Genomic DNA, 13,248 nt, shown 5'->3' with positions numbered 1-13,248 from the left:
GCGTCGTATAAACCTCGTTGCAAATGGAGGGAAAAACTGCGACAGTACAGGTCTCTGGGTTCAAGTCCTTGTAACGAGTAGGTATTCTCTTCTCTAGTACATATTGTCGGTATTCTATATGTCAAACCGCCCGTTTGTGCAAAACTTTTATTATATTGCCAACGGATCGGTCTGCATTTGCGATTTTGCACCGATATAAGCGACAATGGAAACCGGAAATAAAATATCCGATATATTATTATAAATAATATCAAAGCGACGAGTTCTATAATATAATACATTATAAATACATGGGTCGGATGGGGTGCCGCTGTTATTCGAAACTATTACCAAAGAGTAGCAAAGAGTGACAGACCAAATTGAATAGCTCTTAATATTCCTCCCGCGGAAAAGTACCTAAGTGCACAGAGTGTCAGTTGCTAGTTGCTTCCCAATTCACCGGCCTTATATGCACTCATCCATCCTGAGCCATCGCTTGGTATAAGACTATACCTGGCTGTTTAGACTATTTACAATCGAGTTTTGGTCAAGTATTAGCTGGCGTAAACTGTATTGGCCTTCTTTAGTGTAACAATATTGAGTCGAATAGACGACCAAGCTTGCGATAGATATCAGTCTATTTTGTTTACAGAATTTGTTCGAGTAAGGCGACATTACAGTACACATATATATACACAGTCTCCGACATCATCTGTAGCCAGTTACTGGAAATACAATTAGTCACCTTGGCATATTCACAATGAATCAACTACCGGATGAGAACGATCTCCGAGGCTCCTCGCCCTTCAAGGAAGCCTCCATGACCGATCCAAACGGTTCTGTAGCTGGGTCTATCCCTGAGCAGTTCTCGCATGCACTCGCACTTGCCAGTGCAGTTGCTTTGGTGCCACCTCAGGAGCCTGGAAGTGTGGTAGTGGTTCCTCAGCAGCAACAACAGGTGCAGCAACAAGCCCAGCAACAGCTGATGCAGCAACATGTATGTTCCATCTCGTCTTTTGTCTTCATCGTAATTGATATATTTGTTATACTAAAGCGGAACGGACGTAGCTTGTATTATTCACATAAATCGGGTGTATACTTAGCACGGTAGGTTCGAACTTTTATCTCGCGACTGTCACACTAACCTGACAGATAGTATATCATGTACGAGTCTATGGGCCTACATTTAGGGTTATCCAGTCTACCCTGCGTTCTGTATATATATATAATTTTTATTGTATTGGCAACCACTGTAAGCGCCGACTGAGCAACGATCACACCACAACGGTACAAGTATAAAATGAGCTCTTTAGTCAAGTCAAACCTATTACGAGCTGTGTCGGTGTCATGAGGAACAATTACAACCTACTTTAACATCTTGGTTAGGTGTGAATCAATTGTATACTGATAGTCGTTTTCCTTGCTGCCCCTTGTCTCAGCAGCAGGAGGCCAACCGTGATCAAGTGTCGCAGTCTTATGACCAGGCGCAGCGAGAACTGATGCTACACTCGGTATGTCTTGTTGAGTGTTTGGATGTCATCCTTGTGTATACCTCAACCTAGAGTAGCCAAATATTGTCGCAATTACACTTTGTCGACTTCGAGGTACAACAATCGTTTTGTGCCCGTGTACTCTACTGTTTTTGACTCACGTCTGTGCCCATTGCCGAAAATAACAACTGTTTCACCTTCTATTGCCAAATGCGTACTCGTTGGTCTATAATTGAGTCCAAAAGTTTGTGCAAGTGAAAATAGTACAAAATTTCGCATATGTTCGTACAGCTTGATATTAGAATGCTCACCATTTGTACGCCCTCACTTCAACAGCAGCAACAACATCAGCAACAGCAACAGCAACAACAACAACAACAACAACAACAACAACAACAACAACAACACCAACAAGCACAACAACAAGCACAACAACAAGCACAACAACAGCAGCAACAGCAACAGCAGGTGCAACACCATCAGCAGCAGCAATTGGCTATCCAGGCACCATCCCAACCCCAGCAGCAGGTGCCCATACAGCCTCCTCAGCACGTTCAACCGCACGTCGGTCGGGTGTGTTGATCGTGAGCTGTGTTGTTTTGAATGTGTGTGTGTCTATGCGCGTGTATACGTATGAATATGGATATGTGTACGCACATGTATATCACTCTATGTATGAATATACGGATGCGATCCAGGACTGTACTTACATAATTGAAATAGTCATGAAGAGCGGTGAGACAGACTTATGGGTTCTCACTTCCATCTGTGCTTCGGATTGAGAGTATCTCTATACCTCTCGTGTATGGGTGGATATACGCCACGTGTTTTCTTAGCACGTTGTCGTACAATAAGTACCAGTTCCCCCACTCAGTGACATTTTGTGGTTCGGACACCATGTTTCAGTGCTGCTTCGAAAGGTAGTGTGTTCCGTATCTAAAGTTAGTAATAATGATTCGGCCTGTCCATAGTTAGCACTGTTGATTTGGATTAGTTCTTATTAGTATTCTGGTGTCGTCTCAAGGTTGTTGTGTGATGAGTTTCTAGGAGTATACTTGTGCTTTAATGTCTGCGGTGATTGAGACCTTTGTGAACTACCAGAGAAAAACTATTTTCATCTCACCCAATGCTCGTACTTATGGGTTTCGCCCGCACAGATTGAATGCAGTGCACACTGTAGTTTCGAATATGCGGCGCCTCTGCATGTTATAAACGAAACGCTGTTTGTTTAGGGTATTCATTTTTAATACATTCTACGGAATCGGTAGGCTGATTAAAGAATGTCATAATCGTGCATTAAATAAACCCAACCCACATCACACGCGCCCACGCATGCATACAAACAGATACACTACAAATATGCATACACTTATGCATATATATATATATATATATATATTATACATATATTATATACATATATTATATACATATACATATACATACACACACATGCATACACACACACATTTATATATACATATATATAAATATTTATACGTACATACATACATGTACATGTACTTATGCATATACATATACATATACATATACATACATATATAAATACATACATACATATATAAATACATACTTTGTACCTATGTGTGTATATTGTATTCAGTGATTAGTGCGTATATGTACGAATGCGTCTCTTGGGGGGCTGAAACTTACATACAACATTCCCTCCCAATCAAAAGGAAATACAGAAGCAAGCACGAATGGTAGGGCGACCGCAAGCCAGTGTACGTATGCACACAACCGAGACAGAAACCAAGACGGCTTGTGTATACTGTGACACACAGTACGCGAAACGTACCAGCGCCGCCCGATGGGAGGAGCATCTGGCCTATTGCGAGAAGGCACCTACAGATGTGAACATTGAGTTCCGGGTAAAGAACAACCTGGATGAAACTCCGGGCAAGCGCAAGAGGGGTGCGCACAGGAATAGTGAGGACGATGGCATGGGCGGTGTACTGGCGCTGGCGGACCCTGTAAGGAAGAAGAAGACGCACTTCACTTCAAATGGTGTGTCATTATTCCTCATAGTGTGGAAAGCATTGTGTTTTGCTTTAGACGATATTTGTGAGAGTGCTCGTCTTCCTCTATGGATAGAGTGTCACAATCACCAGTAAAACAAGCACGCTACTATTGATACCCAGTGTTTGACATTGTTGTAAAAGACATCGTTGGGAAATTGTTGTAAAAATTAACAATATTTGTGGGACAGTTCAGTCGGTCTTAAAACCAGAGGAGCATGTTGTCGACTGTCACTGATATCAGTCCCGTCTATATGCATGTAGTTAAAATGTCGCGACCGCATGAGAGTTTGTTGCCCAAGGGGTGGCAATCAAAGGTCACCGATTGGTTGAAGGAGGACGCCCCAACTTTTGATTTTGGAGGATTTGTTGTTGGGACCAAACCCGAGGAAGCGAGTCTGTATTGTAAATCAAAGGTACGTTATTCCGTTCAGATACACAACCTATATATGAATTGATGTATTTTTTCATATATATATTTATATATATACACATACACACATATATATATACATATATATATATACATATATATATTTATACGTATATAAATATGCATATACTTGTACCTGTACTTGTATTTATACAGACACGCACACACACACACACACACACACATATATATATATATATATATATATACATAAATAAAGGGTATATATAATAGATTCATGGATATTTACAGTCTTTTAGGTCTGTTTATGTATACTTATATAAAGACACACACACACACACACACACACACACACACACACACACATGTATATAGGTTATTTACATATAGATTATGCATATCAGCATATTATATTATCATTGTAGCATTTTTTGTTGTTGTAGGCGTATGTATTGTATATGTCTTCTCATATGCCGCATGTGTGTATCTGTCTACATGTACACAAGGTCACATATTACTGAATCTGGTTTTGTATATTCTCATGTATGCAGGTTATATACGTGTACATATCATCGACATTTAGATACATATTGTCCGTGGTTCAGCTTGTACTTCTCAAGAACGTTAGTTATGAATTTTCAACACTTCCCAAAATGTGCCAACTAGGTTGGTATTGTATTGGCTCAACCCACTTCTGTGCTCATATTCTCCAGGGAGTGCTAGCCGGCGTACCATTCTTTGATGAGGTCTTTCGCCAATGTCATTGCTTGTAAGTACCGATTTCTTCTGTTACCAATTGGTTGATGGTCAATATTCGTGATCATATATAATACCCTTTTGCCGCCAATGTCATTTCTTTGTAGCGATTCGTTTGTAAGTCACCTGTTGTAGTGTTCTGCATCGTTGTCGTTGTGTTGTATTGTCACTCACATGACTATAATTACGGATTCTTTTGCTACAGAGTCAAATGGGAGTACACCGAGGGCGACTTTCTCGATCCCACAGAGTTTCCACACGGCAGGTTTGTCGTTGCAAAAGTGAGAGGTGCCGCCAGAGATCTTCTTATGGGTGAGAGAGTAGCCTTAAATATGCTGGCCCGTGCAAGTGGGATTGCTACGGCGTAAGTTATTTATACAATGGTGGCGTTATGTTTAGGTCGTCCCGATTATAGTCAAATATCTGTGACTATATTCAATGACACATGATAGTTATCGATTTTGTGTTGTATGAGCTGGGGTTGTCGCGGTTAAACTTCATGTCAAGTTGATGGTGGCCATGCGCATGCTGTCATACGCAAGTGGTTTTGCCAAGGCTCGAATTTCATATTCAGAATCGTTGGTGTATCAGGTGGTATTGTTTGCAGGCAGATAGGTGATATCAGTATCATCATCAGCTGCGAAAGCGTTATGGAAGCAAAGTGCGGAGTCACACATCCAAACTTGCTTTGGTCGCTCACATCTGTATCATAATGCTTCCATGACTACTGCATAGGGCACGCAAACTATCGGAAATCAAACGTCTGCACGAATGGAAGGGACAAGTAGCGGGGACCAGGAAAACAACGCCCGGGTTTAGATTGGTAGAGAAGTACGCCATGCTGATCGGTGGGTGCGATACGCATAGAATGGACTTATCCAGTATGATCATGCTGAAGGATAATCACATCTGGAGCCAGGGATCTATATCACAGGCTGTAAAGAAGGCGAAGAGTGTGGGCGGGTTCGCGATGAAGATCGAGGTCGAATGTCAGAGTGTGGACGAGGCGAGGGAAGCCCTGAATGCTGGGGCGGATATTGCTATGTTAGATAACTTCCAACCACCCGCGCTCACAACTGCAGGTATGCCACTGATTCGATTTTGTTTTTAACGTATACGTTTGAATTTATGTTGGATTTTCATTATATATATATATATATATATATATATATATTAATATAGTTTTTCGTAGCATACATATCTATGTTGGGATATCCTTGAATATGTGGTGAGTATTATTATGAAAAGTAGTTTCCAACCGGCAGCCTCATAATTGCAAATATGGCACAAATTACGTATATGCGCATCTATGTGTACATTTGTTATGTTTATGCGAACATGCCACAAGTTACGGTAAATTTGTATATAGAAGGCTATGTTTGTTAAATTATAGGAAGACACTCGCGCCTGTGGCTCTCCAATTCAGGGACAACACACCGAATCAGAGTTTTAAAATATTCGCGATTTTCATTGCCGATATGTGGAACAATCTGAAGGAATCAAACATTCTCAACGTGTGTGCTGTATATATTTTGTACTTTCGAATAAGAAGAACTTTTGGAGCCACTCAAAACCAGCGACCTGATTTATAAAATACCTAAATACTTGTTCCGCTTTGTTGTGGAGTCATTGACCTACATATTTTACTTTGGCGTATACCCTCTATTTATTTATCCTTGCTATAATTTTGTGCAGCCGCAACGCTGAAAGCTGAATATCCACATAGACTGATCGAAGCCAGTGGAGGCATCACAGAACAATCAATTGCGAACTACTTTTGCAAAGGTATCATACTGCAGTCGTTCTATGTCTGATGATTGTCTGGTTGTGTGCTGCAATTGGTGACCTATGTGAGGGATTTTTATTTAGTGCGATCATGCCGTTCTCAGATGCTCGTCTTGTTGTGCTGAATTGGTGACCTATTTCAGCGATTATCATGCCATTTTCTGATGGTAGTTTTTGGTTGTGTGTTGCGATTGGTGACTTCAAGAACATTTTCATTTGCTCAAGTTATGCGCGTATTGTATATGTACTTGCGGTATTTGAAGCAAATTCTTTCCGCTCTCAAGTCAAATGTTGTTTACCCGTAAGTTCAATTGTCACCTAAAGCATTTTTTTCTCACTCGAACAGATGTGGATATTATTAGTTTGGGTTCCATGACTCAGGGTGTCGCGTTTGTAGATTTCAGTCTGAAAGTACGGCACTGATGCGGTCACGATACGATTCATAATATGGTAAGAACTCTCATATGTGCTTATCCCCTAACCACACCGTTGTGCATGTAGACACGAAGCGAACAATGTTCTGCGGATAACGATATAGCTTCGGTCCCATTTGAGCTTTGCTTGTACCCTGCAGTATAAACTTCGACTCAGCGCTCATATAACAAAATTCCGCCAAGGTTGTTTCATCCACTGTACTTGATGCCAATGTGGTCTGATATGAATCGAGTTGTTGTCTGCTATGTGTACATGATCTGATCGTTTGTGCTTTGAGCTAGTGTTGCACTCGTCTGGATTAATTTATGGCCATGCCTTTTCACTATGTATATAATGATTTGCCGTGCTCTCGAGTTCGTATTGCATTCGTCTACAATCATGTGATGACGTGAATGGCGCCCCACCAGTGTTAGCGCCATGTTTACGCAAAGTGCCAATGGCTTTCAGCAACACATAATTTCAAGAACTGGCATATTCCAGCGTCCACTCATACAAAAATCCTTGTGATACCTGCGCATGAGTACTGATATGATGTCTCTCCTTTGCTTCTTGGCCTACTGCAGTTCCATCCCAGTCACAATTCACCAATGAGTGCACGGTCTTCGAAGCTTGGAAGCCTAATCGTGCAGAGCCACGGACATCCTTGGAAGAACTCTTATGCATAAACCTTGGCATGTGAAAGTATTGTACGTATGTGTATTCGCAAGTTCGCATTCAGAGACCATCCCAGCGGCTAGGAGATGACGGGCACATAGTAGGTCATTGAGACCTCATGGCTCAGCAGGAACAGTATGACCGCCCGGTGTGGAACTATACCTGTGGTTTTGGGTAGTACCACGGGGGAAATCGAAGGAATGTCATATGTTAGCATATGTGAATGAGAGCTGAAACCACACCTGTCTACGGGAAGATAGTGAGATAATTTTTATAAACACAGCGTGAGCGGGAACACTATTCATGCTCTGAACTCGCGTCTGCCTTATATCTACGTACATGACATAGTGCAATGGTCTGCCAGGCAGGCATGTATGTAGTCGAATGAAGTATGGGTTTGAGCCAGGGCCATCCCTATATTGCACTTAAACCACACAGCGGTGAGAACAACAACGGCTGATGTGGGAATAATTTAGTAAGGACCACCGATTCGTAACATCTTTGTTTGAATAAAACGCAGAAAATTATATATTGCTTATTTTACTGGTGGGTTGGAATATGCATTGGCTCTTAAAGCCTTTAATGTATTTGATTTAATTTATTTACCTCGCATTGTCGTCACACACCAACTAATAGAAGGATTCATCGAGAAATTTATCTCCTAAAACATTCCCAAAAAGTGCATGATACCTTAATAGATGGACATCACGCACAAATGATTACTCGACACATAAAAAACGCACATATGCAAGTTTCGGTGGTATGTGACCACCAGAGACTGGGAGGACTTGCTGATATTAATCCAAGCCCCACAGGCAACCCAATGTGCATAGCTCACATGTCACATGTCAGTAAATATACAATTACTTGGACATGAAGTTGACAGAAGGACATCACGCAGATAAACAATAGTAACTACTTTACATCTGTCACACTTACTGCAGATAACGGCGGTAGGTGACATCTGAAAGCCGACCAAAAACTGGGAAAACTTTTTGATATCGATCCGAGCCGATACGAAAACGTCGTCTGCTCTAGTCTGCTCTTCTGCGTCTGGACACCACACGGAGATGAAGTGGATGAATGAAATGCAATACGCCACAGCACAACTTGGAAGGTGGTGTGGATGAATTTTAATGCAACTATTTTTACGAGTTGATAATATATAGATTAAGCCCGGAATAATAGTTGTCATTTTATATTAGGTTTCTCAAGATCGCAATCCTACAGACTTTGGAATCTCACTCAGTGTGATAAATGTGTGCACACTCACGGCATCCGACTCGATCAGCAAATATCTCTCGTAATTTTATAATCTCATGTCAATATCCCTTATCAGTGAAGTCAAGAGTATGACTCAATTATACTACACAATAGTACCGTATGCTATCATACATCCCAGCAGACTTTAAGAATTTCATACTCATACAGAACGGTACATGCCTCAATCGAGTATACATACCCATGCCATTAAAGCGATAGCTGTCGATTAGGCCGCCGATGTCAATTACCGAAGCACTTGAGAGAAAACTCACTCCCTATATATCATGAAGCCAGTATGCAATAACCTACCAGTAGACTTTGGAATCTCACATTCTGTGACAGATGTGCACACACTCACGGCATCGGCCTCAATCTGCAGACGAAGCTCGCCCTCGTTGTTGGCTGATAGCACCACGTACTTGTCCAATGTCTTCATGCGGTCGATGATAGTGCTGAGAATCTTGAGACTTGGCAGGCATATGTTGATCTGAAGTACCACCGAATTGCGTGGTAACATGTTATTTTATATATGTAAATATATATATATATATATACTACTATATACTATATATATATATATATATATATATATATATATATATATATATATATATATATATATATATAACACAATAATATATATATAACATATACAATATATATCGATATACATATGTCCATATATACGTATACACACACACACAGAGACAGACACATATATACATATACATATCTACATGTACATATGCATACACACATACACCCACATGTATATACATTATATATATATATATGTAAATTGCTATAAATGTCTATGTAAGTGACCAAAACGTGACCACCACTCACATACATCAGGCTGAGGTAAGTCAGGTTCGCAGTAGTTGGCGGTCAGTTCATGGCTGAGTAGCGCAACTGGCACATTCTGTATCACAGTACGCTCGGCGGTTCGACTCTCCTACAAGGACAAGGATAAAGTGTACTTTGGGTTGATCAGATTCAATATTGGTGCAATATGTAATAATATCCAATCAAGTCAGGCGTTACAATTATTTTAGTCAGATTTCGGCCCGCTTGAACAATCAATGGAGTAAATATGTATGATCGTATGTAGATTCCCTCAACTGGAAGAACTGTAAGAGATCATCAGTTTGATTAGTCGGCTTAAACACCTATTATTACAAATAAAAAAAGTGCATACATTGTCCCCACACTGATAGTCAAAATCTGATAGCTAGAATCTGACCAACTTGAACTCAAAACTAAAAAGATACAAACGAGCATACATATATTCCCAACAGATTACCAATTTGATAGTCAGAGTCAACGCGGGTTGGCCCCCGTCACCTGTCAAACGAAAGACCACATCGTTAGACGCTGATGCCGATCTGAGTGCCCTTTGCAGATTTTCGAGCCCTATCTCCATCAATATCTCGTTGTTTGGGTGTCGGCTTTCGATTTGGAAGCTGTCGAAAATAGTTTCCTGTACAGTCCAGTATAAGAGTGGGGTGAGATGTGGAAGGTGGAGCTATACGTCTCATATATTACTGTCCTTATTAGCATTTCGTTAATGGGAGGTGGGCTTTAGAATTGTAAGTTTTCGAGGATGATATCCTGTGGATTCATAGCCGTGCTTGAAAAATAATTAGAAATACGCAAGCGTTGAAATACAGAGCACGGAGCAAGGCGTACATACCTACAATACTTAGACGCACAAATTCTTAATACAAAGCAACAGTAGGACACACACCGGTGATAAAAACATACACATGGAAATGCGCTAATTATTCATATACAGGCATAACAACTCAATGGTTCTTATGAAATCGGATGATAAAGACATACCGCTTCAACCTCAGCCCACACCCTCACACTGCCATCGGACACATCAGACGCCACCAAGATGAAGTAGAGCTTGCCTGGGGCCATGCGCAGGGTCGCATCTTTGTTTATCCGCGATATTGTGGTGATAAATCCTGTACAATGTTTCACCATGAATTGAACAATCAGTGGGTAGCGTTTGACAGGAAGATTGAAGCGGTGATACATCCTATAGCGATTTCATACCGTGAATTAAACATGAGCACTACCACTCAACGATAGCGATCCCTAGCCAATACTAATTGAGTCGTGAGGTGCTTGATCGGTGTTCAAACTAATTTGATATGTTGAATACAAATGAGACTCTGCTTTTTATACCTTTATAAGCGCTGCGTAAATACGTAAGAAAGAGCGTTTATTATCCAAATATGGAAGCTACTTTAACCTTTTTGGTACCCTCCCTTATACACAACTAAGTGTCGCTAAGATGTTCATTCAAAGGTGTGCTGTGCCTGTATACAATATAGAAATAACACTTATCTCCAAGCTCTAAATCATGGCACACGACCCACTTATAACGGTTCCACTCCCCCGGAATACACTTGCAATGCGCCTTGGGCACAGCCCTAGGTAGCTATATATGAATGCACACAAAGGACTTCCCTTCGAAAACTAAACAAAGGCAATAATGTACATACTCATGGTACCTGCATGGAAAGTGGCTATAAAGGGGGATAGGCACAGGCATTCAAACTTGCCAATATATAGAAAAATGGCAAAAGTATGCTTCCGTACAGACTTGCGTGTAAAATAAATACACAAACAAAAATTTGAATATCAGTACCACATTCTGTGTGTATTGGAAATACTGAGAGAAGGATGAGCATTTATGCTTAAAGACTGGTGACGTTATCGTACACATGAAGAAGTAAACGCATCGAATCCAACTTACGTGTGAAAAGGATAAACAAACAAGGGTGGATCTTAGTGCAAGCCATGGTGTATTAAACATATTGAGTAGAGAACTGAAAAGTAAGGATGCTGTGGATAAAGTAAAAAGAATGAACACAACGAGTACAGCTTACGTGCGAATTGTATATAAGCCGAGTTTGAATCTTTGGGTAATGTTACGTGTGCGTTGAAGACGAACTGAAGGGTTCTGTGCGCATAGTTGATAAAAATACACATATACATCCCACCTCACGTGGGAGATAATAGTATTCTACACGCAATATAAATATACAAGACACCGAGTTGAAATTACGTGTAAACCACTGCACTTGAGAATCGGCCCTGATTGTGGCCTTAAATCTCGAGATGATAGTACTGTACACGAAATACATATTAAGACACCGAGTTGAACTTACGTGTAAACCGCTGCACCTGAGAATCGGCCCTGATTGTAGCTTTAAATCTCATGTTGACTTGTTTATTATACGTGCCAGCTAAGTTATATCAGTGCACATTGCAGTACTATACACAGGACATACTTATGCTTTCGTATGACTGAGGCTATCCATACATAAGACTGAAACTATGTCAGCGATATGTGATGTATTCACTCGCGCTCTGTGGCTACGATTATATCCTTCAAAAATGAGGGTGAAAATAGTACTGTGGGCGTCCACTACTACGTTTGTAACTATAATGCTGTGCTGTGTACTACCACGTCTACGATTGGTCTTCTACTACAACATGTGCAAGTATTAAATCGTAGGATCCAGACTATCCTATCTGACTTTAAGGTTCATGGAATTAAGCAAACCGCCCAAGGACTTCATACTACACATAGACACTGTACACTGCACTGTACAACTATACAACTACAGTGTATCCTATGTGTCTATAAGCTTCATGCGATTAAGTGGTACCATCAATAGTCTTCATGCTACATAAATAAATACACAGTACACTGCACGACACGCTACACAATTATTTAACTTCAGAGGCAGAAAGCCCGCCAAAAGTGAAAGTATTTATAAATTTATGACGTAACAGTTATTGTGGTATCAGATCTTTTCTATTATCTCTATTATCACATATTTTTTTAATGGTGGGTGGGTCATGATGGATATGTTTGTTTCAGTCTTGCAGATAACAAGGTAAACATTTAGAAGCAAAGGAGAAGACACAACACGATCTGGGTTTCTTTATATTATAGCGTAGACTGCAAGACGAGATATAACACCCGCATATTCTAAATCGGGGTATAGCAGGGTTAGGAATAAAGTATCACATTTTATCATGGCAAACCCGGAAGCTGATGAAGGCAGTAGCAGCGCCATCAAGGTACTACACGAAAATTAGCTATTGCGTGTGAATTGTATTGTTACTGAGGCTGAATGCAGGTGTGTGTGTTTGTGTGTTTGTGTGCGTGTTGTTTAGGTGTGTTTGTGTGTCTGCGCCTGCCTCTACGTTTGTGTCTGTGACTAGCAGACCCGGAAGCTGATGAAGGCAGTAGCAGCGCCATCAAGGTACTACACGAAAATTAGCTATTGCGCGTGAATTGTATTCTTACTGAGGCTGAATGCAGTTATTTCTATAGATATTTATACACACACACATACATGCACACACACACACACACACACACATACATGCACACACACACACACACACACACACACACACACAT

At 40.7% G+C, this 13,248-nt stretch overlaps 2 protein-coding genes across 3 annotated transcripts; one reads left to right on the top strand and one right to left on the bottom strand.

Moving 5' to 3' along the window:
* Window positions 1–330: 330 nt before the first annotated feature.
* On the top strand, window positions 331–8,066 carry SARC_04643 (the record flags this gene model as incomplete). 2 transcript variants are annotated; one of them, XM_014301510.1, is made up of 11 exons in its annotated part: window positions 331–976; window positions 1,422–1,490; window positions 1,806–2,042; window positions 3,179–3,497; window positions 3,773–3,924; window positions 4,616–4,671; window positions 4,864–5,022; window positions 5,394–5,740; window positions 6,354–6,443; window positions 6,790–6,893; window positions 7,442–8,066. In XM_014301510.1, 10 exons carry the CDS (start codon window positions 740–742, stop codon window positions 6,864–6,866), a joined length of 1,743 nt encoding a protein of 580 aa, XP_014156985.1. In that variant the 3' UTR covers window positions 6,867–6,893; window positions 7,442–8,066. The 2 variants fall into 2 exon arrangements, with proteins under 2 accessions (XP_014156985.1, XP_014156986.1); XM_014301511.1 differs by having other exon boundaries at window positions 740–976; window positions 3,170–3,497.
* SARC_04642 (hypothetical protein) lies at window positions 7,612–12,180 on the bottom strand (the record flags this gene model as incomplete). The annotated part of the gene is made up of 7 exons (XM_014301509.1): window positions 11,981–12,180; window positions 10,638–10,768; window positions 10,099–10,275; window positions 9,646–9,750; window positions 9,105–9,282; window positions 8,472–8,585; window positions 7,612–7,694 (listed from the first exon to the last, which is right to left on the bottom strand). The coding sequence occupies exons 1-7, from the start codon at window positions 12,030–12,032 to the stop codon at window positions 7,612–7,614; spliced, it is 840 nt and encodes a 279-aa protein (XP_014156984.1). The 5' UTR covers window positions 12,033–12,180.
* Between the last annotated feature and the right edge of the window lie 1,068 nt (window positions 12,181–13,248).

The sequence above is a fragment of the Sphaeroforma arctica genome (genome assembly GCF_001186125.1).
Source record: "Sphaeroforma arctica JP610 unplaced genomic scaffold supercont1.269, whole genome shotgun sequence".
Taxonomy (NCBI): domain Eukaryota; class Ichthyosporea; order Ichthyophonida; genus Sphaeroforma; species Sphaeroforma arctica.
The sequence above is the reverse complement of the archived record's forward strand: the minus strand, read 5'-3'. Positions and strand labels throughout refer to the sequence as shown.